General features: G+C 43.3%; 2 protein-coding genes and 1 pseudogene across 2 annotated transcripts; all 3 read right to left on the minus strand.

Annotated features, from left to right (window-relative positions):
- Positions 1-12,706: 12,706 nt before the first annotated feature.
- Positions 12,707-20,826, minus strand: LOC147973524 (uncharacterized). Its single transcript, XM_087524705.1, has 12 exons — positions 20,756-20,826; positions 16,375-16,446; positions 16,030-16,104; positions 15,738-15,818; positions 15,544-15,651; positions 15,199-15,452; positions 14,901-15,110; positions 14,686-14,778; positions 14,503-14,604; positions 13,945-14,393; positions 13,733-13,874; positions 12,707-12,721 (listed from the first exon to the last, which is right to left on the minus strand). Exons 2-12 carry the CDS (start codon positions 16,436-16,438, stop codon positions 12,707-12,709), a joined length of 1,593 nt encoding a protein of 530 aa, XP_087380831.1. The 5' UTR covers positions 16,439-16,446; positions 20,756-20,826.
- Positions 17,610-18,108, minus strand: LOC147973525 (uncharacterized). The gene has a single exon (XM_087525031.1). It carries the CDS (start codon positions 18,077-18,079, stop codon positions 17,684-17,686), a length of 396 nt encoding a protein of 131 aa, XP_087381157.1. The 5' UTR covers positions 18,080-18,108; the 3' UTR covers positions 17,610-17,683.
- LOC147973526 (uncharacterized) lies at positions 18,931-20,103 on the minus strand (annotated as a pseudogene).
- Positions 20,827-26,557: the final 5,731 nt, after the last annotated feature.

Consider the following 26,557-nt stretch of genomic DNA (forward strand, 5'->3'; position numbering starts at 1 on the left):
GTTTCCTCCATACATCGACAGCCAATCCATACCAAGAATCACATCCAATCCCTGAGATTCCAATACTATTAGGTCTGAGGGAAACACATAGTTACCAATCCTTAATGGTAACCGATCACACCATCGTCTAGCCATATACTCCGCTCCTGGTGAGCTTACTAACATGGGTTACCTAAGGGCTTGGGTTGGCAGGTTATATTTATCCACAAATCCCCTTGATATGTATGAATGCGATGCACCAGTATCAAAAAGAACGAGTGCGGTAAATGTCTTAACCAAAAACTTACCGATTACTGCATCAGGCTGATCTTCAACCTCCTCCACATTAACGTGGTTCACCTATCCCCTATTGAAAGGCTTCGGCTTCTTCCCAGAGCTTCCATTGCCATTTCCATTCTGGCCTTCGGGACATTCATTGGCATAATGTCCGGTCTTGGAACACTTGAAACAAGTGACTTGACTCAGATCTCTCTTGGTTGGGGTCGATGGGGTGGTACGGTTCTGGCCGTTGCTTCCTCCATTCCCATTACCATTCTTGTGGCCATTATGGTTGTGCGAACTACCTCCTCCATGGGTATGCTCAAAAATGAAATCCCAGTTTAGGGGTAAAACGAGGCTTCTGCTGGGCTCCAGAGTTATACTTCCCCTGTCCATACTTCCTCTTACGGTTCTCAATCTGCTGTTGCTTTCCTTCAATCATGATGGCACGATCTACCAACTCCTTGTAGTTGTTGAAACTCGCTACCATCAACTGCATGCTTAGTTCATCATTCAGTCCTTCCAGAAACTTCTCCTGCTTAGCTGCATCCGTAGCAACGTCATCTGGGGCATAACGTGCTAACTTGCTGAAATCGTCAACGTACTGGCCAACTGTCCTTCCTCCTTGGTGTAAGTTGCGAAACTCACGCTTCTTCATGGCCATAGCTCCTGCTGAAACATGGGCAGTGCGGAAAGCTTGCTGAAACTGATCCCATGTGACGGTGTCAACTGGGTAAGTGGCTGTGAAATTCTCCCACCATGCTGCCGCGGGTCCGTCAAGCTGATGTGCGGCAAACTTCACTTTCTCACCATCTGTGCATCCTGCAGTGGTTAACTCCCTTCCTATCTTGCGGAGCCAATCGTCTGCTACTATTGGCTCGGTGCTACTGGAAAACACCGGCGGATTCAGCCTCAGGAAACGGGCTAAGTGGTCAACAGGTGATGTTGGTGGTGGTGGGTTGTTGTTGTTGTTGTTCTGCTGGTTCTGGACTAACATCTGCATCAATTGATTCTGCTGCTGGATCAACTGAGTGAGCTCCAGTGGAAATCCATTGTCACGTCTCGGAGGCATCTGAGGGTTTAGAAAAGACGAGATTTAAGAATAGAGTGAGGTCTAAAGAGAAAACACTACCCCAATGCATATGAGCAAATGCACACAAAATCACTTCATTCAATCAAACAAGGGCTTACAATTGGTCTAAAACTATCGCAAAAGTGCTCGACTATGATGTTTACATGGGGGAATACTACTACTATCTGGTGGTCATCTAGAAATTTGAACCGGTGGAACACTCCATGATATCTGCTCCAGCTTCGTCTTCAAAGTCGGGTTCACTTGGATCCGAATCGGTGTCGTCGATGATGATGTAGTTGTCCGGACATGCGACGTACTCGTCTTCCTCCTTGGATGCTAACTTCCTCTTGAGTTCTTCAATCTCCTGCTTAAGATCGCCATTGTGTCTCGCTAGAGCTACGATCTCGTCCATGTAGTCCTTGCGTGTAGACTTCAGTTCTCCTTCTAGCTCGATGATCCTTGCCTTCGCATTCTTCAACTCTATCATATCATTGCACATCTGGTTCTCGTGGCGTCGAATGTGCTGGTTTAACTCCTGGATAAAAGATGCAATGGATCTATCCTTCTTGGTGCTGACTAACTCCCATTGTTCATCTCGGCGTCCGCAAATCTGGTAGATAGTGTCCTTAAGGTCTTCTTGATAAGCTTCTCCAATGCGTCCCATGGTGATATGAGCTGCCATGCTCCTTCCCAGACTCCAGGTTGGTGCATTGAAAACACTATCTATGGGCTTCGTAATTGGCGCGAATGTCCTTCCCGGAACGTGAGCTTGAATCTTCTAGCACTCCTCTTCAGGCAGAGTGGCGTTGAAGGTTCCCGTGAAGCTTGGTAATCCAATGTTCAGGTACTTGGTGACTTCCTTCAAGTGAAATCCAAAAGGTGTGCCTTCATCCGGTTGGGCATACTTGGTCTTCGCGTTCGTCATCCTAATAGAGTAGAAAAGATGAGGAGTTAGAAAATGAGAAGAGAATGGTGTTCTATGGCTTTAACTTAGTGGTCGTGTCCTACAGTCAGCGTGTGCTCTGATACCATCTCTGTAGCGACCCGACCCGAAGGGATCAAGTCTACTATGCTCCGGTGTCATCCCTGGATCAGTAATGCTGACACCACACAGTACTTCGAAGGATTTATAGCAGAGTGGCAATCACACACTTATTATGTCGATGTCTCAAAAGAGAACTTATTACAATAAATCTGGCTTAAGGCCATCTAATAATGATAACAGCAGAAGGCTCGGAAGATAAATGGGTCCATCAACTCCAACGGCAACACTGAGTATAGAACCACAACCTAAAAGCACCTTACTCGTCGTCTGAAAAGTCTGCAACATGAAGGTTGCAGCCCGAAAACGGGTCGGCACATGGAATATGCTGGCATTGTAACACATAGAGAGTAATGGAATGAAACAGCTATACTACATGCATATATGGCTGGTGGAAAGCTCTATGGTTATAGTTTTGCGTAAAGCCAGTTTTTCCCTACTGGAAAGGAATAAATTTATTTAACTAACATGGTGGTTGTTAAACATCGAGAATGGTTGACAGCATTCCGATCCCAATTAAGTGAACAATTAATACCCAACAACATTAATTAGAAGTAACGTGATGAGATTCACATGATATTCAAGTACTAGATACTCAAGTTGTCCATAACCGGGGACACGGCTAATCATGATTAGTTTGTACACTCTGCAGAGGTTTGCGCACTTTTCCCCACAAGACTCGATCGCCTCCGTTGGATTTCTCGCACTACATGGTGTTTGAGAAACGGATGACCGAGACACAGTCTTTCAGAAGCGCTAGCACCTTACGATTGGGTAGACCGTACCACCTACATCCCCTACATCTGCTAGTCTACCACTTTAAGAGTTCGCACGACTTAGTCAACTATGCCAGAGCCCATAATGGCTTGTGGCTGCACACGGAAGTTACTAGCATGAATGATCTTATGATCCCTTTGAGCCTGGGTGGCGGTCCGAAATAAAAACAGGCAAGTCCTGATAGACATCAGGTGCCTCAATCCACCCAGATGTGTGTTTACGTTGCCACCTTAGATAAACCATTAAAATTAACAAACTCACAACTATCATGGATATCACTCACCCAATCCACGTCTACTAGCATAGCATGGCATAATAAGCAAACGTAGAAGTAACTCCCAAAGGTTTGATAATAATACAGGTAATAGGTACTACCTCATCTACTTCCCATCCCACAATTTAATTAGATCCTAATCATGCAATGTGAGAGGATTGATCTAATGCAATAAAACTGGGTTGCAGAAAAGGTATGATCAAAGTGTTACTTGCCTTGCTGAGGATCCGCGAGACCTAGAGATTCGAAGTAACAAGCGGCGCACTCCGGGTGATCTATCGCAGACAAACAACAAGCATACAATAAGTACTCATCTAATGCACGGGTAAAACTCGAACAAGAGAACGGACCAGAAAGTTCAACTTAAGAACTCCGGTTGCAAAGAAAGAAAGAACCGAACAGACGACGGAAAAACAAACGGCGGAAGAAAGCAACTCGGTTCTAGCAAGTTGAAACTAGGTCAAATTTACTGTAGCAAAGGCTTGTTCAAGTTGATTAGACGGAACGGCGGTTTCAAAACGAAAGTTCAGGCGCTTGAATCACCTGATTCCGATAAACGAGTGGGAAGAAAGACTAGAACGAAGATCGGATCTGAGATCGCGATCGCGGAATAAATCCGATGAAAAGAAAGAGATGAATGGTTAAACGAACGGGCGTCGTTAACTGGGAAAAATCGGTGATCACGTTCATTGAGATGAACGGTCCGAAAGAAGAAAGAAAACCGATCTAGGGTTTCGGAATAAAACCGAAACAAAGCCGGAAGAAAAACCGGAAGAAAAAAGAGAAGAACCGGAACGGTTTTCTAGAAGGAAAAACCGAACCGAGGAAAAGAAGAGGCGGCGCGGCTACCTCGGGAGGCGGGGCTCTGGGCGGCGGCTTAGGGCGGCGGCGGCTTAAGGCGGCGGCGGCTTAAGGCGGCTTGGGGCTTGGGGCTTGGGTGGTGGAGGAAAAGAGAGGTGGGTGAGTATATATACTAGGAGGGGGGGTGTGACTTGGCCAAGGGGCAAAAAAAAGGGGGGGGGCGGCCTAGAGTCCCGCTGGGACTCGGCTTCGCGCGGGGGGGAGCTGGGGCGGTGGCGGCTGGCTGGGCCTTGGCCCGGCTGGCCTGGCGCGCGGGAGCTGCTCCTCTTTTTTTTTAAAATCGGTTTCGCGTGCAGAAAAACAAAAGAAAAACTATCTAAACGAACTCCGAAAAATCTAAAGTAAATTTTCCCCGACTCCTAAAAATGAGTCGAACAAAATGAACTTTTCTCCGGGCCTAAAATGCAATTTTTGAAAACGCGCATTTTTCCCTATCCAAATAAAAAGCCGCAAAAGAACTCTGGCAAAACCAAAACTTGACTTATTCATTAAATCTTCATATTTCCTAACTTTGGGAAAGTCATATTATTCCCTCTCTCATTTTTTTGATATTGGAAAAATAATTGAAGATGAAATAAATAAATCAAATGATCCTCCTTTCCAAAATTTGTGAGAACCCAAATATGAAAATAACGAAATCTCCAACTCTATCCGTGGGTCCTTGACTTGCGTGAAATTTCTAGGATCAACCAAAATGCAAGAAAATATGATGTGCATGATGATCTAATGTATAACATTCCAAATTGCAAATTTGGGATGTTACAATGGCACACTGAACTATCGAGTAGTCATCAGCTTTGCTCTGCCAGATGTTCACAACATCTGGTGTTGCTCCAGCAGCAGGCCTGGCACCCAGTGGTGCTTCCAGGATAATCCTCAAGTTACGGACCCAGTCCGTGTAATTGCAACCATCATCTTTCAACTTTGCTTTCTCAAGGAACGCATTAAAATTCAACGGAACAACATCACGGGCCATTTATCTACAATCATACATAAACAAGCAAGATACTATCAGGTACTAAGTTCATGATAAATTTAGGTTCAATTAATCATATTACTTAAAGAACTCCCACTTAGATAGACATCCCTCTAATCCTCTAAGTGATTACGTGATCCAAATCAACTAAACCATGTCCGATCATCACGTGAGATGGAGTAGTTTCATTGCTGAACATCACTATGTTGATCATATCTACTATATGATTCACGCTCGACCTTTCGGTCTCCGTGTTCTGAGGCCATATCTGTACATGCTTGGCTCGTCAAGTATAACCTGAGTATTCCGCGTGTGCAACTGTTTTGCACCCATTGTATTTGAACGTAGAGCCTATCACACCCGATCATCACGTGGTGTCTTAGCACGAAGAACTTTCGCAACGGTGCATACTCAGGGAGAACACTTCTTGATAATTTAGTGAGAGATCATCTTATAATGCTACCGTCAATCAAAGCAAGATAAGATGCATAAAAGATAAACATCACATGCAATCAATATAAGTGATATGATACGGCCATCATCATCTTGTGCTTGTGATCTCCATCTCCGAAGCACCGTCATGATCACCATCGTCACCGGCGCGACACCTTGATCTCCATCGTAGCATCGTTGTCGTCTCGCCAATCTTATGCTTCCACGACTATCGCTACCGCTTAGTGATAAAGTAAAGCATTACAACGCGATTGCATTGCACACAATAAAGCGACAACCATATGGCTCCTGCCAGTTGCCGATAACTCGGTTACAAAACATGATCATCTCATACAATAAAATTTAGCATCATGTCTTGACCATATCACATCACAACATGCCCTGCAAAAACAAGTTAGACATCCTGTACTTTGTTGTTGCATGTTTTACGTGGCTGTTGCGGGCTTAAGCAAGAACCAATCTTACCTACGCATCAAAACCACAATGATAGTTTGTCAAGTTGGTGCTGTTTTAACCTTCACAAGGACCGGGCGTAGCCACACTTGGTTCAACTAAAGTTGGAGAAACTGTCACCCGCAAGCCACCTATGTCCAAAGCACGTCGGGAGAATCGGTCTCGCGTAAGCGTACGCGTAATGTTGGTCCGGGCCGCTTCGTCCAACAATACCGCCGAACCAAAGTATGACATGTTAGTAAGCAGTATAACTTATATCGCCGACAACTCACTTGTGTTCTACTCGTGCATATAACATCAACATATAAAACCTAGGCTCGGATACCACTGTTGGGTTTCGTAGTAATTTCAAATAATTTCCTACGCACACACAAGATCATGGTGATGCATAGCAACGAGAGGGGGAGAGTGTGATCTACATACCCTTGTAGATCGACAACGGGAGCGTTAACTTGGTTGATGTAGTCGTACGTCTTCACGGCCCGACCGATCAAGCACCGAAACTACGGCACCTCCGAGTTCTAGCACACGTTCAGCTCGATGACGATCCCCGGACTCCAATCCAGCAAAGTGTCGGGGAAGAGTTCCGTCAGCACGATGGGGTGGTGACGATCTTGATGTACTACTGTCGCAGGGCTTCGCCTAAGCACCGCTACAATATTATCGAGGACTATGGTGGAAGGGGGCACCGCACACGGCTAAGAATATGATCACGTGGATCAACTTGTGTCTCTAGGGAGTGCGCCAGGAGGAGTCCTACTCCCTCCGGGAGTAGGACTCCCCCCTTTCCTAGTTGGAATAGGATTCGTGGAGGGGGGGGGGGAAGAGGAGAGAGAGGAGGAAGGGGGCCGGCCCCCTCTCCTTGTCCAATTCAGACAAGGGGGGAGGGGTGTGCGGCCCATCTCTGGCCACCTCTCCTCTCTTCCACTAAGGCCCACTAAGGCCCATATACCTCCCGAGGGGTTCCGGTAACCTCCCGGTACTCCGGTAAAATCCCGATTTCACCCGGAACACTTCCGATATCCAAACATAGGCTTCCAATATATCAATCTTTATGTCTCGACCATTTCGAGACTCCTCGTCATGTCCGTGATCACATCCGGGACTCCGAACAACCTTAGGTACATCAAAATGCATAAACTCATAATATAAATGTCATCGTAACCTTAAGTGTGCGGACCCTATGGGTTCGAGAACAATGTAGACATGACCGAGACACGTCTCCGGTCAATAGCCAATAGCGGAACCTGGATGCTCATATTGGCTCCTACATATTCTACGAAGATCTTTTATCGGTCAGACCGCATAACAACATACGTTGTTCCCTTTGTCATCGGTATGTTACTTGCCCGAGATTCGATCGTCGGTATCCCATACCTAGTTCAATCTCGTTACCGGCAAGTCTCTTTACTCATTCTGTAATACATCATCCCGCAACTAACTCATTAGTTGCAATGCTTGCAAGGGTTAAGTGATGTGCATTACCGAGAGGGCCCAGAGATACCTCTCCGACAATCGAAGTGACAAATCCTAATCTCGAAATACGCCAACCCAACATGTACCTTTGGAGACACCTGTAGAGCTCCTTTATAATTACCCAGTTACGTTGTGACGTTTGGTAGCACACAAAGTGTTCCTCTGGCATACGGGAGTTGCATAATCTCATAGTCATAGGAACATGTATAAGTCATGAAGAAAGCAATAGCAACACACTAAACGATCGGGTGCTAAGCTAATGGAATATGTCATATCAATCAGATCATTCAACTAATGATGTGATCCCGTTAATCAAATAACAACTCTTTGTCCATGGTTAGGAAACATAACCATCTTTGATTAACGAGCTAGTCAAGTAGAGGCATACTAGTGACACTCTGTTTGTCTATGTATTCACACATGTATTATGTTTCCGGTTAATACAATTCTAGCATGAATAATAAACTTTTATCATGATATAAGTAAATAAATAATAACTTTATTATTGCCTCTAGGGCATATTTCCTTCACCGAGCTACAAGGTAAAATTTCGGTTAATCTTCTCGGATATAAATCAAGGATTTCTCTCATCCCTCAAAAGGAAAACCTCTCTCTACTTACGGCTCGCTGGAGGGCTGATCCCCTTGAGGGCGTAGTCCGGTTGAGGAAGTCCCCGGCGTTGGACCCTCTGACGAGAATTTTCTCCCCTGTTTCGAGACCATGGTTTCCGGGTCGTCAGAGGCGGCTCTCTTCTTCCCCTTAGGAGAGGAATTGTCGGATCCTCCCTTCGGGGAAGCCTCCTTCGAGGAGGCCATAGCTTCCTTGTCCTCCCCCTCCAAAGGCATTATCTCCAGCATCCTGACCAGCACGGGATCCGACCTGGTTTCAGGAAGGGGAGCCGGACACCTGATCAGCTTTGCCTTCGCTATCCACTCCTGTTTGAAAGGACGGCTGTTTTAGGGGCAAGTTTATGACAATTATATGGATAGAAGGTCCGGGCACAGGGTTGCTGACTTGAGTATCCGGGCGATTGCAGCTTAGGCCTACGTCCTCGGTTAAATCCGGACACATCTCTTGGGATCCGAAGAACATTCTATACATCTCCACGGGCGTTGCGCCCATAAAATTCTGGAGAGCTCGCGGTCCCTCTGGATTAAACTCCCACAGGCGAAGGGGGTGACGTTTGCCGGGCAATATTCGGTGAATCAGCATGACCTTCGTCACCTTGACCAAACTGAGGTCTCCTTCCAAGAGATCCTTAATTCGGCCCTGTAACAGGGGCACGTCTTTGGGCAAACCCCAATCTAATCCTTTGTTGACCCATGACGCTAGTCGTGATGGGGAACCCGAGTGGAAGGCAGGAGGCGCCGCCCACTTGGCGCTCCTGGGAGCGGTGATATAGAACCATTCTCGTTGCCACAAGCCGAGCTCCTCTTGAAAGGAGCCCTCGGGCCATGGAGCATTAGCATTCTTACCTATGACAGCGCCTCCGCACTCTGCGTGCCGTCCCTCGATCATCTTCGGCTCCAATCCAAAATTCTTGAGCCATAATCCGAAGTGAGGGGTAACACGGAGGAACGCTTCACACACAACGATGAATGAGGAAATGTGGAGGATGAACTCCGGGGCTAAGTCATGAAATTCCAGCCCGTAATAAAACAGCATCCCCCTCACGAAGGGATCCATCGGGAAGCCTAACCCCCGAAGGAAGTGAGACATGAACACTACGCTTTCACCGGGCTGGGGACTGGGAATAGCCTGCCTTTGAGCAGGCAACCTATGCGGAATTTCGGCGGTCAAGAACTTAGCCTCTCTCAACTTTAGCACGTCCTCCTCCATGACGGAAGAGGGCATCCATCGGCCTTGAAGGTCGGAACCAGAAATTGTCGAAGGTCCGAAGCACCTGGAGTTGGGAGCCTAGGGTGTTGGAACTCGAGGCGACGGGCGAACTCGTTTGAGATTGAAAAAGGAGTAAGGCCTTGGTCTCTTTATTAGAGGTTGAATACCAGGAGCCCTCCCCGTAACCGTTTGAGACTCGCCTTTAATCGAGAAAACATGCTAACGGGCACGATTGGGTTACCCACATCCGTATTGATGAGAATCCCGTAAAAGGGGGGCACACGATCTCTGCCTTGACAAGACGTGCCAAGGAAACCGCCTCGCAAAACATGCTGAGGTGGAAAAGTAAAAACGATTTGAGTCAAGAACTTGGCCGTAGTGTGATGACGCACTGCGGAATATGTCAGCAGATTTGATTTGTGTTATTATTATTCTCTCTATGGCAATATGTGGAAACTTATTTTGCAGAGCCGGACACTACTGTTGGTGTTTACAATCTTCTACGAAGGACTTGGAGGAGGAACCCGCCTTGCAATGCCGAAGACAATTTGCGCGCTGGACTCATCTTCATTGAAGCCTGGTTCAGGGGCTACTGAGGGAGTCCTGGATTAGGGGGTGTCCGGATAGCCGGACTATATCTTCAGCCGGACTCCTGGACTATGAAGATACAAGATTGAAGACTTTGTCCCGTGTCCGGATGGGACTTTCCTTGGCGTGGAAGGCAAGCTTGGCGATGCGGATATTCAAGATCTCCTACCATTGTAACCGACTTTATGTAACCCTAACCCTATCCGGTGTCTATATAAACCGGAGGGTTGTAGTCCGCAGGCAATCGACTCCATACAAAACAATCATACCATAGGCTAGCTTCTAGGGTTTAGCCTCCTTGATCTCGTGGTAGATCTACTCTTGTACTACCCATATCATCAATATTAATCAAGAAGGAGTAGGGTATTACCTCCATCGAGAGGGCCCGAACCTGGGTAAAACAAAGTGTTCCCTGCCTCCTGTTACCATCCGGCCTAGACGAATAGTTCGGGACCCCCTACCCGAGATCCGCCGGTTTTGACACCGACAGTGGGCGAGGGAGATAAGATGTAGAATGCTACAAAATGAACCAATCCCTCTTCCCATAATACAAGAGTGTGTTGAACACTGGTGTACTGTACAAAATGTTCTTATATTATGGGACGGAGGGAGTAGCTGTTAATGTAAGTACAGTGATAGACCACGTTCAGTCCTTACAAGAGAACTGCAGAGCTAAACCTCTTCAAATGCATTGGGTTGATTCTAAATTTATGTAAGAGTCCATACGGATCTTATAATGTCCACCAAATGGACGATTACGAGGCTAACATGTGCAGTGATGCTACATAATCAAACATCTATGAAAGTAAGTATGGTCATACAGGGCAAGAGGTACTCACAAGAGCAATGCAGTGTGCAGTATAGTTGCGAGATTCTGTGGTCCCTTGAGAACGACTGTTCTTCTGCTAAAAGTTTTCGTACAAGTTACATTAAGGCAAATGCAGAAATGTAGTTCAAATTGTGGTGTGATATCATAGACAGTACCTTACGCTGCAGCCGAGACCAATGTGTAACAAGATTATTCTAGTCACCGTCGGATAAATGTAGCACCCAAGACTTTACAGAAATTTTGTTCAGAGGCTTTCCATCAAAGTGTGCTTGCCTCAGGTAGGAAAGATACTTCAGCAATGAGTGCTTGAAAAGCGCAACCAACCCTTGCTCATCATCACAATCCAGTTTGCTCCTTGCCTATTTAAAAGAATGAAATCTTGTGTCTTTTGTCAGCAGAAACATATGCAGTAACGACCATGAATAAAATTAGTACAATACTTACGCGTAAGTTGCGGAGGAAGACTGGAAATTGTTTTGTATCTGCGGTATAATCTTTCCATGAAGGAAAGATGCGCACAAAGTTCCTGATAACAACATATGCTTCGTCTTCTAAACTGGGAAGAATTGGAACAGGGGTCCTATTTGCTACAATTGGGGCTCTCTCTGATTCTAAAAGGGATTTGGCAACTGGATTTGGTGTACTCTTTGCTGGAATGGGGGTTTTGCGTCGTACAGCTGGTGCTATGTCAACTGGCATAATCATACGGTTTGCTGCAGTTGGGGTCTGCTGAGTTGGGGCATCAGAAATGACCAGTGTAGTAGGGCTAGAGTCTGCTAGAGTTGGGGTATTTTGCGGGTCATGTGATATTGCAACTACACCTAATGGGCTATTTGATTTATCAGGTGCCACTACCTTTTCCAAATACTTTGCTTGTGCTCCTCCATGATCAGCAATCGCCCTCTTCCTTTTGAAAGTCTGATACACAAGAACAACATTTAAATGGATAAATATGGTATGATGATAGATGGAATATGTACTAAAAATGGATAGGCAGGCACTACAGTGAAAACGGTCTATTGCAATGAATTTTTTTGTTGTAATAAGTAACAAACTGTTGCAATATGTATCTATCACAACAAAGTAGAAATTGTTGCCAAGCGTCGCAATAAACTCCGTGGCAATAGGATAATGCAACATTTTTTGGTATCGTGGCAACATGGAATGGTATCGCAACGATTTTTCTCGTGGCATTTGAATTATATTGCCACGAGCCCCGCCGTTGCGGCACACACATATGGCCACAAAATACTCTTTGTGGCAATAACCTAGCGCAACGAATGAGATTTCGTGGCAAGACCCTCTCGCAACGACATAATTTTGTGGCAACACACTTGTTGCAATGACCAAGGATTTGTACCAAAAACTTATTGCAACATGCAAATTTTGTGGTGATACATTATCGCAACAGGCAGGTTTCGTGACAATATATTTTTGCGACGGGTGTAATTCCATCGTGATAACCTATTGCATGTATTATATATTACACTAATAATGATCCAAGCACCATTTACAAGTACAGAACAATGCTCACATGTTGATAATGGTAGAAGAAAATCATGAGTACATGTCCAAAGCATTCATTCATTCATTAACAAGTTCAAGAATAAAACATCCAAGTCAGATACATGTTCTACAAAGTCTGAAAGGAAATCTAAATATTCAAACAAACAAGATACACATGACTTCATCTAGTCAACAAGCATTTTTCAAGACATCACTTTTCTTCACTTCACGTAGAAAAACCGTCCTACAAGGCGCCTCCTAAACTGGTAATAAATCTTGTTGGGATCTTTCTTCTTCATTTAGCGAAAACCATCCTATAAGGCAAAAACAAAATTTGAAGCTTATAGTTAGTTAAGGCAGTAAAGACAATACACAATAAAAATGATTATAAATAAGGGTTGATGATTCTACATGGGATGGATTCCATATTTATAATCCATATCAAGAATGTACTGTAATATTTATTTGTTAGCACTTCTGACATATTACTATGGCTACTTCTGTACAGTCATTTAGCAAGAAGAGATAGGTGTTGTTTACACAGATACAAGGTCTATAAATAGATGATTAGCGAGCAGCGAATACAAAAGTTTCTATTCTAACATGAATGACCAAATTTCAATGAAATATCAGGTTTCCTCGTTGAGGGCATTCACGAAAAAAGATATTTGCCTCTTTTTATTTGTGGCACATAAACATTAATATCTCAAAGTAGGCAGAGAACTAAAGGGTTGATCATGCTACTTGAGAAAGTAATCATGCCTTTTTTCTATGTAAACATACTAATGAAAAGCAGAAAGGGTAATCCGTACACCAATGCATGGATAACATGAGTTCCACCAGTTTATACATGGCATGTAATCTGCTGGTTGTTCCACGTATAGGCTATTTCATGTATAGAAGAAAAGTTTGGCATGCTTATTATGTTTCTCAACTTAGTATTTCACTTAATAATTAGCATGTGTGGTAGAAACACATGCAAACCAAGGCACAAGTTTTTCTTTGTTTTACTTGCATTTTCCTGAATCAATTATTTTCTTCTCCTCTTCATGACTGGTCATGTAGTAAAAGTCTAAAAATTATCCTATCAGTGACGTATCACTTGATATGAGTTTACCCAGAAATGTAGCATGTTGCTGAAATCTATTTTCTCCAGCCTAGTATAAGTTTAGAAGTTGTTTATTGGGGCTGCACTAGTGTGGTGGTTGCCTTCGAGGTACAGATTCTTTTTTGCCTTGTCTTTTGTGTTGTGTTCAGTTTCAGATGGTATAGTTCGGCATGTACATGCTTCAATGGAAACTAGATCTCATAATTTTGTCAAATACCTTATCACTTGGAGGACGACGATGGTGTTTAGCTGCTTGCACAAGCTGGTGTTGAGTAATCATGCTCGAATTTTTAAACATAGAACTCGGCCGATTTCCAGTTCCGTTTCTTGGAGCGTCCCTTGCTTGGGAAAACTGCATTGAATGGATAACTCACAAGATTTACTTTTCTCCATAGAACATAACTGTACTAAATTGAAAGCTTTTGTATTACCTGATGTGCGTCTTCCTGTCGAGTTCCCAATATCTGCTCAACATCCGACCTCATTGATTGCCTAACCTCATTCATAATATCATGCATCATTGCTTGCTTAGCCTCCTCAAGTTCTCTCTGCCTTGCTACGCGTTCCTCCTCAAGATGTTTTTCCCTGGCAACTCGCTTTTCTTCTCGTTCTCTTTGCCTCTCTGCCTGTTGTTCAACAATTTGCCTCCTTAAGTCATGAACCTCGAGGGTTAGCTCAGCATTTTGCCTCTGGATTTCAGAATGTAGTCTTTCAGAACCGCTAGGCGGCTTAGCCATGTATCCTCGGCCACGAGGCTTCAATGATGTACTTTCCATAGTAGATCTATAGCTATTCTGGAAAATATTGTTTTTCTCTTCACTTGAAATTGGACCGCCAATCTCTCCTTCTTTCTCCCTAATCTGGCTGCGTGCATTGTCCTACACCACATAAAGATAGCATACTTAAGTTGTTAAGAATGTTAATATGATATTGCCCAACATAAGTAATGTAACAAGCTAGATTTATTTGTTTGAAAATGTTTCTCACATAAACAGTCTGTGATTCTTCATTAGGCCATGATCCATTTCGTGTATGAGTGATCTGCCAAAGTTGTAGAATAGTTGGTTCCTTCCCAGTCTCCTCGTCCCTCTACAAGTATAGAGATATGTCAAATAGAGAACCTTGAAATTTGACCGTACAAAGGTGCATTACATCTACTCTTTTGAGTACCTTCTCATAGCTAATCTGCGAGTACGATTTTGAACCAGCTATATGCCTCGCCTTTTGCTTCTGGCGATTTTCCGTATTTTTTTGGCTAAGCTCCTGCCACACACAATATAATGAGAGGCATGTTGTAACTAATACAGTTTACTTACTACACCTAAGAGGCATGTTGTAACTAATACAATTTACTTACTACACCTAGTAATGTACACAGAAGTAACCTGGAATTTTAAATCAGTGCCAAAATAATTGATCATATAATCCCACTCCTCTGGATTTACATCCTCGGGTTTATTGGCCCTTCTTTGAGCATCAGTACTGTATGCTTTGTATGTTGAATGCAAAGTTGACCGCCATCCTCTATAGTGCTCTCTAGCAATTGTTAGTATTTTTCCCTTCGTAGAATATGTGTCCTCCAAATCCCACTTAGCCTAAAAAGGAATGATGACAGGAGTCTGTTATTTATAAGTAGATATTGGAGAGGCTATGAAAAATGCTGAAGTACAAACTTATACTTACAATGACATCAGCAACGATTGAATACTTCACAGAAAAATCAATGGCAGACCACTTGTTCACACCAATGAGTGGTGCCTTCCTTTTCATGTAAACCACCACGTCATCCACAAACATACGATAGTTCTCTCCGATAGAACCTCCCAATGTTTTGGAAAATTCAATGTGAAGCTTTGAGGAACCATTGGTGAATCGCTTCTTGGCGACTTTGATTCCTTTGAGGACACCTCGCCCCTTCTTCTTTTGACCACCACTTTCTGTCGATTAAAATCCCAGAAAAGCAACTCTATTTTTAAATTGCCATGAAGTCATAAGGAGCGAAGTCAACAGTAATGCTGGAAATTGTACCTATATCCGCTTCTGTACGACGTCGGCGTGCGTGCGACGGCCAATTGGACTGGTCTGTGGGGCTTTCCGTAGCGTTACTTTGTTGTACAGTATTTGTCATGTCATTTGCTGGATTCAAGCCATTGTACAATTAATTGATCCAGTAGTATATATTTGAGGTTAGGCTATGGATAAGAACTATGTATAACATGTACCTGATGTTGGTTGTCTGCTCTGCTGATTCTTGTACGCAATGATCGTATCGTCCCTTGACGATGATACAGAGCCTCTTGTCACTATATCAAAAAATATATATACTTCTCAACAATACTGTACCCATGCTAGCTACAAATGTAGTGGCTGGGTATTTGTATTATTGTTAGTATGCTCCTATGAGAAGGTTTTGGTCACAAGAGCTAGAAAAGATATTTCAAAGTTACAATAATGGCATACTCAAACATGATTGTAGAACTATGAATTACGAGAATATTTCAAGCTAGTACATACCCCTTCGTGTTTGAGTGTTGTCTCGCCCTGAGGATAAAGTTGGAGCCCCATTCAGATAATTTGATGTATCAATTCCTGCATGCATTTTCACAAAGTGTGATGGCAAATTTATTATGTAGTTCTTAACTCGTACTTACTTTTGTAGTTCTTACAAATTTATTATGTTTGCTCCTGGGAACCAAATGCAAGATGTAGTGGGGATGGACATAGTATTTGTGATCGTGAGACAATAATCAAGAAATTGAGGGTTGAGAGGCCATCATTTAAGGAAAAGTACATATTGCCAGGGGCTTACAATATTAGTTTTTTGCAATTGCTAAAGTAAATGTACATAGTTCAGATTACCAGATTCTTGCTGAGTAGTTTGTCGATTCTGGTGTGCCAAGATGGTATCTTCTCTTGATGCCATTGCATATCCTAAACAAATGCATGACAAAAGGTAGGAAGGGGATAATCAATTATGAAAAAGATGGTAGTAAAAATAGCAACATGTCTAAACAATGCAATGTGTAAAAACAGAGTTATGATATTGAAATTTCTCATCACATTAACATAATATAACACCAAGCAACAGGGACAGATCTGTTTCTCTCTATATTATAGAAAACTTAATCCTAATGTTCTACACAAAAAACTCATCATCATCATATTCGTCGAGTACTAAATGAGGAACATGGCCATCATTTATATATGTCTCATCATCATAGCTATCACTATCAGATTCAAGCTCATCATCTCCAGGATTAACTTCGGGTATCTTCGGAATATCTGAAGCATCACCACTTGCACCTTCCATGCCAGATCTAGACCAACTTTCGACATCCCCTTCTATGTCTGGCACATTTGTATCTCCAACTACAATATCAAATAAGTCAGCATCAGCTCCGGTTCCATCGTCATCATTTCCTACGGATGGCATGGCATATAGGTCTCGCGGCTTCAATCTAACAATAGAAGCCCAATTTATCTTCTTGACATCTCTCACATAGAACACTTGTTCTGCTTGAATGCCTAGTATGTAGGGATCATCCCTATATCGAAGTCGGGTAGTATCTACATCGATATACCCATAATCATCCTTCTTGTAGCCCGTGCTTTGATTTTTATTGGCAGAGGGCACATCAAACCTGTCACATTGAAATAGAACTACCTCCTTTTTCGAGGGAAAATCTACACAAATAATTTTCTTGATCACACCAAACCAATCAAGGTTGCCAGATCGAGCATCACCCCTAACAACAACACCACTGTTTTGGGTATTCAAATCTCTTTCTACACTATCATTTCTAAAGAAAAACCCATTGATGAAGGTGCGATTATAAACATGAGCTCGAGGGTCAGGTCCTGTAGATAGGGCATACAAAAGATCATTGACTTTCCCTTCTTTGTGAAGTGCCTGGATCTGTATTAACACGTGCAAATTATTAGAAAAAGCCACAACTATTTTTATTAACACGAGCATAAGTAATTACTATGTACTATGTTCTTACACGCCCCTCGAACCAATCTAAAAACTTGTCTCTGTGCCGTTTCTGGACACCGCGAGCACCAGCCCTTGTAAGCTCATCCAGATGCTCACTATAAAAAAAGTGTTGAGTAGGTTTAGAACAGTGGACATGTACCATGAAGAAAAAAATAAAAAATAAAAACATCCTTACTCTGTCCATGAGTTGGATTCCTCGCAGTTTATTATTATGTAGTGCCTAATTTGCTTCATCTCTGCCTTAGAAAGTGTTTCAAATGTGAAACCTTTCTTTGAGTGATCAATTGGGCCCAATACACTAAGTCCAGCTGGTCCTTCATCTCTAGCTGCAGCTTCATGACGCTCTGGCCGGTTAAGCTTGGTATCAATGTTACCAAAAAAACGGCTACAAAATGTTAGACACTCTTCAGCTATGTAACCCTCGGCAATTGAACCTTCTGGGTGAGCTTTGTTTCGCACATATCCTTTAAGTGTGCGCAAATATCTTTCCACGGGATACATGCATCGGTAAGCAACAGGTCCACCTAATCGAGCTTCTTCAGCAAGGTGAATAGGAAGGTGCATCATGATATCAAAAAACTAGGGTGGAAGGATCATGTCAAGTCGACAGAGAGTTTCTGGAATTATACGACTCAACTTTGCTAGCTCTTCAGGATTTAATTCCTTGGAATAAATCGCAGCAAAGAATAGGCTTAGCTCGAGGAATGGGACAACAAATTTCTTGGGCAGTATATTGCGTACCCAAATGGGAAGAAGTTTCTGAAAGAGGACATGGCAGTCATGAGTTTTGAGCCCATACACCTTACAACCTTCAAGGTCCACACATCTTTTTAGGTTTGATGCATAACCATCGGGCATCCTTACACCATGCAAAAACTTGCATAGCATTTTCTTCTCATCCTTGGTCAAATTATAGCAAGCTAGATTTAAAGTATACTTTCCATTACTGACATTTGGATGCAGATCCTTCCTTATCTTTAAGTGCTGCAAATCAAGACGGGCCTTCAGAGTATCCTTTGATTTACCATCCATGTCAAGCAGTGTCCCTAAAAAGCTGTCACAGATGTTCTTCTCAATGTGCATTATATCCAAATTATGCCTAAGAAGCAAGTTCTTCCAATAAGGGAGATCAAAAAATATACTCTTCTTCCTCCAATTATGCCATTTATTATCATCATCATGCTTCCTCTTTCTAGTTTTCCCAAAGGTTTCCTGCTCAAAACTTGCATGTTGTTGTACCACGTCATTGCCCGAGAGTGGCACCGGAGCATCTCTATTTTCTGTCTCATTATTGAAGCAACTCTTGTTTCTACACCACTTGTGGTCACGACTTAGAAAAAGGCGATGACCCATGTAACAGTACTTGCGCCCATATTTCAACCATAAATGGTATGTGTGCATGTGGCAATATGGGCATGCTAGTTTTCCTTTTGTGCTCCAACTAGATAGCATTGCATAAGCTGGGAAATCATTAATTGTCCACATGAGGACTGCATGCATCTGAAATTTCTTCTTCGTTGTGGCATCATATGTGTTGGCACCAACATACCATAGATCTTTGAGTTCATCTATCAAAGGCTGTAGATATACATCGATGTTATTTCCTGGTGACTTTTTTCTAGGAATTATCATCGACATTAACCAATATGGTTGTTTCAAACACAACCAAGGAGGCAAGTTATATGGAATTAGAATCACTGGCCAACAAGAGTATGACACATTCATTATCCCATATGGGTTGAACCCATCAGATGCAAGCCCAAGCCTTACATTCCGTGCATCCGAAGAGAATCCTTTAGAATAAATGTTATCAAAATGCTTCCACACGGTCGTCCTTATGCCATCTCATATATGATGATGTAGCCTCGGTCATAAATAGATGTTGTAGCCGTGGAGTGAGTGGGAAATATCTTAGAACTTTACGAGCCACTTGCTTCTTCCCTTTATGATTTGTCCTCTCGACATCTGATTCATCAGCGGCAACAGCTTTCCATCTACATTCCTTATAGGTCGGATAGTAATCCATGTCAGCATACTCTTTCCGGAATAGCACACAATCATTAATGCAAGCATGTATCTTTTGATAGTCAAGACCAAGATCCCGGATTATCTTCTGAACTTTCTCAAGAGAATTTGGAATACAATGACCTTTTGGAAGCGCTTCTGTGAACAATTGAAGTACTGCCTCACATGCCCTATTGCTCAACCCAAACAAGCACTTTATCTGGTAGAGTCCCACAATGAAAGAAAGCTTTGTGAGCTCCTTGCAACCAGGGTACAACTCCTTTTCAGCATCCTTCAACAAAGCAAAGAAAGCCTTGGCACATCCACCTGCCTCTTCGTTACTTCTACCTTCTGCAGACCCTTCTGGGATATTACCATCATCATGCAACATCTCTTCACTAGTACCTTCACCTGTGGTTTTGCTACTTTCTGGGTCGGTGCTACGTATGAGAGTGTTGAGCAAATCACGAACTGCAAAGTCATCACCTCTCACCCCTTCACCTTCAGATCCTTCAGCTGTACTTTCGTCATCTGAATCCTCTCCATGGTATTTCCAGCAAGTATAACTGGGATCCATCCCATTCATGAGCAGGTCAAGGTGTACTTCATCCCTTTCCTTGTAAATAGCATTGAGACAACTTCTACATGGGCATAAATCGGTTGATCTTCCAGGATTACCGTCAAAAGCCAAATCTAAAAATTCCTTAATGCCACTCCGCGGAATCCCTATTCATATCCATCCAACTCCTATCTCGAGCCATCTAGCTGATTTTAAACTAGAAAACTAGATAAAGGATTTACACACTTGTCAGGAAAGTGAATCTGAAATATGGAAATAGTATGTAGTATAATAGAACAGAATAGTAGTCCGTTTAGGACATGAGCTATTTTTCTCAAAATAATACAGATAACTTTTGAGCCTCATAGATACTCATACTACACGAAATTTGGCATAGTAGTTATATTTGTTTATAGAATAGGATTACAACATATGCATATTAGGTATTAGCAAAACAAGAGAACACAGTACTCAATGTAACTTATTTCATTCAGACTGAGAAAAAGATGAAAATTTGAGAATGTTGACATAACCCAAACAAACCTTGTCAAATTTAACATTAAACGCTATGCATATAGTTATTAGCAAAACGAGAAAATATTTGTACTGAAAGTAACTTATTTCATTCAGACTGAATAAAAAAATGAAAATTTGAGAATATTGACATAACAGAAACAAACCTTCTCACAGGTCGTCCTTGACGCAACAAAGAACTGGCTTCTTCCTTATCCTGACTTCGACCTTTCCTGCATACAATTTTTCTCAGGATGAGTAAAAGGTGAACCATAATACAATGTAATACCATTTGCTGCATACAAGAATTATGTATCAGCTTTTATGTGAGCCCAAATCTGATGAGATAACTCAATAAATTTTGGTATGGGAAGCATGTTATGAAATCCAAAGCAAGGCTGGGTATGCAAAGAACACAATGGAACAAAGCCAAATAACTAAAAACTAGAAAGAAAAAATAATAAATGCATAGGTACATGGCATCAAACAATTGTTTGATAACTACATTTACTATAACTGAAAGAGAAAATTTAACTCGAGAGCATAGGGTGAAGGTCTCAATCGAAATTAGATCATATCTAGTGCCACTTCCTGATCAAAGCTTTGAAGACTATTTTTGGGGGTTAAATCCATATTCCTGTTTACCTTTCACTCTAGCAGGCTATCAACAATTTTACCTGAAGCCTGCGGCTGCCCACCGAAGGAGCAAAAGTCTGTATCGCTAGCGGCAGGTGTGAGTGCGTTTGCCTCTGTCAGGGATGAGGGGATGAGAGAGAGAAGAGGCAGTTAAACAAAAGGGTGGAGCTTTTGCTGAAGCTCCGGTTTGAGGGAACAAGAAGCCAGATGAAGATGGCCAACTGGCTATTCTTGTTGCAGGCCACAAGGCACTATATGATGACATGGTCCCTGCATTTGATGTACTTGGGAAAAAGTGTTGAAAGGCAGAGCTGATTCAGGCTAAAGCGGGATTGACGGCTGAATGTTTAAAACTACATGCCATGGGCATGCATATATTCTTGTAGTTCGTCCAACCATGTGGCTTATCATCGTACAATTGATATGTGCATTCAAAGGTTGATGCCTGATTGTGCTGTACGATGTAGCTGCAAGTTTCGAATAAAAGAAAAAAATACCTGACGGAACAGAGGCATACAGTAGAAGAGAGGAAAACAGAGCAGATGAGACCGGAATAGTTGTAGATCTGGAAAGCACGCCACGGGCTGTCCACGCGAGCGGTGGCAATCCCACCCTTCCGCCAGGTCGCGGCCATCCGGCGACGCGACATGGCGAGCCCCAGTAGGTTGGTGACCGCCGGCCCTGAAGTTGATCTGGTCGATGCCGCGTGGCAAGCCCCGGTCTGAAGGCAACCTCCAGCGTGCCGCCGACCGTCGGCCCTGAAGCTGCTCCTGTCGGAGCCACACGGCAAGCCCCAGCGCCGAGGCAACCGTTTTCCCTGAGCTGCTCCCGCCGGCGCAGCTAGCTGTGGTGCAGCGGCCATCAACCTATTCCCTCCGACGTGCGCAAGAGGCAGCGGCGCTACTCACAGTCCCTGCGGCGCGCGGCCCTCCCTCCCCATCATAATTGGAAGTAGTGAAAATTCCCCTTTGTGCAGGTGAGAGGGTCATGGCCCCCAGGTAGATGGGATGGAGATTAGGCGACGACGGCGACTACCAGGGAGAAGGTCAAGTGGGGCACCACATCATGGCATCACGGGAACAAGAGAGAGGTAGAGAAAGGAATTACCGATGTACGCACAAGAATCTTCTCGTCGACCAACGCCGCAAAGTCGCCGATCTTGTCTACAAACACCGTGAAGCTGCCATGACGGAGGAAGAAGTAAACCTGATTTCCTAATAGGGTGAAATCAGATTATAGTCCTGTTTAATCCAGATTGAAAGCAGTTATAAGGAGTTCGTGGAGCACCTCACTGTATCCGTGCGGGAAAAGTAATTTTTGCCGGGAACGAGAAGGTCTCTTCGTGGGAAATAAAGCAACCAGCTAAAAATTTTGGTGGGAAACGAGAAGTCTCTTTACCGCCAAAGTCCAAAGGCAACCGGTGTGGAGTGGGGGAAGTAAAAATATTGCCATGATATATAAATTGTGGTAATAGCAATACTTAATGCAACGTTTTTTTTGTTGCCATATGCCTAGATTTTGGCAACGATTTTTTGTTCATCACGATAAGGCTAGCCTTTTTGCAATGATCATGGCACTTATTGCAACAATAAAATAATGTTGCATTATGACGTGCTAGTCGCCACAAAAATGAAAGTGTGGTGATAGAATGAGATTTTTGCAATGAAAATTATTTTGTGGCAATATTTCCGTTGCAATAGACCGATTTCCTTGTAGTGAGGGCGTATTCACATACACGATCTGTAAACTAAGCTAATGGCAGTTCAACAAAGTAGAAGCAATGCAAAGCATCAGTTGCAAGATATGTGTGAGCAATGTAACCTTGGAAAGTGAGAGCAAGTACCTTGATGGGTGATTAAGATAGGGCATCTTCCTCTGACTCCTCCACTAGGGAGCTACATTGACTTAGGTCTCCCTCTAGCTCAGAATCACTGTTAGGATCATATTCTGAGCATGAATCTGTAGGTGGAGAGCATTTGCATTGCATTGCATCCGGACTTGATTTTAGTCCCTTAATGCCAAGTTTGACAGCCATGGCATTGTTCTGCTTTATTCTTTTCATGCGCGCAAGCTCATAATCATTATGATGCTGTTTAGAATCTGAGATTCATGAAAACATGAAAAGTAGTCTGATTATCTATGGAATGCATTGCAGATTCAACTCAGAGAGTGTATCCCTATAAACCCCTGCATATGCAAAGTTCACCTCCCCAACCGTGCTGACCAGACCACACACAGAAATACAAACCCCTTATGTCTCTATAACAGGTAGGCACACATTTCAAAACTGAAGTAGGAACATTAGAATCATATGAAATTCGTATTTGAACAAACAAACTAAGAAATTATGAGTGGAGTAATGTTTAGCTTCAAGGGTGGAGTGTTGGTAGTGCGACACAAAGCAAGTAGGCAGATTGTATTCCATGTAAACTGTTGAAACCTATGTAAAAGCTGGAAATGACACTTTCTTTCTATACAATGCAATGTTCGTTACCCACACATGGTGGAAGAGATCACATAGATAAATACTATTCACTCATGTCTGCGGTTCCAGTATTTAGAAATAGGGTGGTCCACCCTAAAAGAATATTGACAACAAATATGACAAGGCAAGCATAGATGTAGTGAATCAATCATTTACTTGTGAGTTTACTAGGACAAGTATGCAGAATTGTAACTGCAGTCAGAGACCGTCCAAAATCCGAATGAAGAAGTTTGTCTAGCACTTATTGTTTGCAACTAATCGACGTGAATAATTGGATATTATATCAAATGAGTAAGAAAGACAAGTAAAATTGTCAACAAACCTTGCTTGCAGTAGTAATCTGGGTCAATGTCACTACGACCAACAATCCAAAATGACTAGTTTCTGTTCCGAGGGGCGGAATTTTGAAAACCCTGTGAACTTTAGAGGTACTAAAGATTACCAAAATACATCTGAACCATTAAGTGTAGGTAGCATTGAGCACTCAACAAACCCTAATGACGGTCCTGCCTAATAAGTAATGAATCAATTGGAAAATGGGTGATGAGGAGTGGCTACAGAGTGTTGAGGACGTATCTCAGGATAAATCGGGTTGGCTTGGTGCGTGCTGCACGCCTGAGCCCTGAACGGACTAGGAAGGTAGGCACGGCGGCACGCCCGGGCAGCGGTGACGCTATTGGGCGAGCGGCTCCTAGCCTCCTATTAGTCCGGCGTCTCCTCCTAGAGTCATGTCGTCCGGGGACGGCAAGTCGCCGGCGAGGCAAGCGGCTGGGGGAGAATAGAGATCGGAAGCGCGCAGCAGAACAGAGGGGAATCGGGGCCTGAGACGACCCAAAATCCCAGGGTGGGCCGGCCCACCGTGGGCACCTTGTAGAGATACACACCCGAGTGACAAACATGCATTTTCGAAACTAATTTAGGAACATTTAGCTGACCAATTAAACAACTCTGTTTTAATGATATCAGATTTATATTTGAACAAATAAGCTTGTTTAGCTTGAAGGGTGGAGCAGTGTTATTATGACACGAAGCACGTATTCTGATTGTATATTGATCATAAAAGGGGGAAACTCTAAGCATATTTTTTTTAGCAAAAGAGGGTTTCCCCTCCGATTTCTATTAAAGAAACCACCACGGAACCAACATGATCAATTAAACCCTAAGCATGATCAATTAAACCGTATTATGGCTGTGCCATGGCAGATTTGAAGCTGCAAACTGGAGAAATGATATTTAGCATCCATTGTTTGCTTCAAACTAAGAACTAAATTCTAAGAGCTGAAAAGAAAGTAGAGTAACCAAGTTAAGATCTATTTTCTGGTTGAGATCAAAAAGTTGAGGAGATATGAAGTACCACCTCTCTTGCGGCGCCGTGTAGGCATCGGGGGTGCGATGGCTATCGGTGGCGTTGAAGCAGATCTGCGATGGTAGACGGGTGCATCGGGGGATAAGTCCCGTTGCGGTGGAAGAGAAGGTCATGTGAGCGGCCCCGACAAAGAGGACGATAGTGTCGATGAAGCGAGAGGATGTGATGCAAGGCTATTGGTCCATCGCCGTGGATGAGAAATGTCCATCTCTAGTAGTGGACGACGCGGTCTTGGTAGGCGCTCCGGCATGGTGGAGGACAGTGGCGATGGATGTGGTGGAGGACGGCGGCGATGGATGGGGTGGCGAACGGAGGCTGGTGTGGGGATGGGGTGTTCTAGCGCGGACGGTGTGTGAATGGGAAAATGGAGGGGGAGGTACGGGGAACCATGTTTTTGGGACGCGCCTGTCTGAAATATGGTAAAGTTACGAACTTAGCCCCCGTTTAAAATTTGGACGTCTCGTCGGTTGGGGATAGGATGGTAATCTCGCATCTCGCCAATATTTACCCAGAGCGATTTCGGGCAAAGAGAGGATGGTTGGCGCCCATGGTGTATGAACGGGGCTGACAGGTACGGCGGTTGTGTCACGTCTAAGTGAAGTTACAAACCTGCCCCTATTGAAAATATTTGCCTACAACTATTTCGGCCGAGTCGAGTTTGTTTTGCCGCCCACCGTGTATGAATGGGGAATGGAGGGAGAAACAGAGGTCTTTCGGATGAGCTTGAATCAAATGAGTTTTGCCGCCCATGTTTGACGCCCGCCGTGTCAGAATGGGCTCAGAGGCGGTCGTGTCACGTCTAATTGAAGTTACTAAACTACCCCTATTTAGAGCAGTGGAAATCGGGCCGATGAATTGTCCGTGTAATGGGTAGACAGTAATTTCCATCTCCCAAACGCTTGGCTTCGGGCAGCCGACGTGGAAGTGGACATTTTGTTGCTTCTTTCAAATTTTGGGACAATAAGCATCCACGTTTACCCTGGCAACTAAATTCAAATCCATTTTGTATTCCTATATGAATCTTTATAAATCATTCTATGTGTTTTTATATATCTTGAAAAGGACGACAAAGATGTATTCCACTGTCATATATGAATATGGTTTACAAATGCCGATACTCAAATTCAGAAACTAGAATCCAATTTAAGGTGAATTCAAATATTTGGAACACTTCATGTCCAACTCAAATGTCACATGCAGCATAATGTGTACTCCCATTTAGATATGTACACAAGCGATGTATCAAGATTCAAATACCGAGTCAATCAACTAAGAATGTACAGAATTAACAGACATATAAACACTTATAGAGTATATGGATCAATAATATCAACTAACATACATAAGCCAGGCCGCTGTACTTTTTTTGGCTACAACAGCATCCTTTTTTTCCAGCATCTTGGCCCTTTCCGATGCGTGCCACTTATGGTCCATCTATACTACTACTATTGTTGAATGCACATTCAGCCCGATTGTCATATT

Source organism: Triticum urartu, chromosome 5A, assembly GCF_056163025.1.
Source record: "Triticum urartu cultivar PI428250 chromosome 5A, HENAU_Tu73, whole genome shotgun sequence".
Taxonomy (NCBI): Eukaryota; Viridiplantae; Streptophyta; class Magnoliopsida; order Poales; family Poaceae; genus Triticum; species Triticum urartu.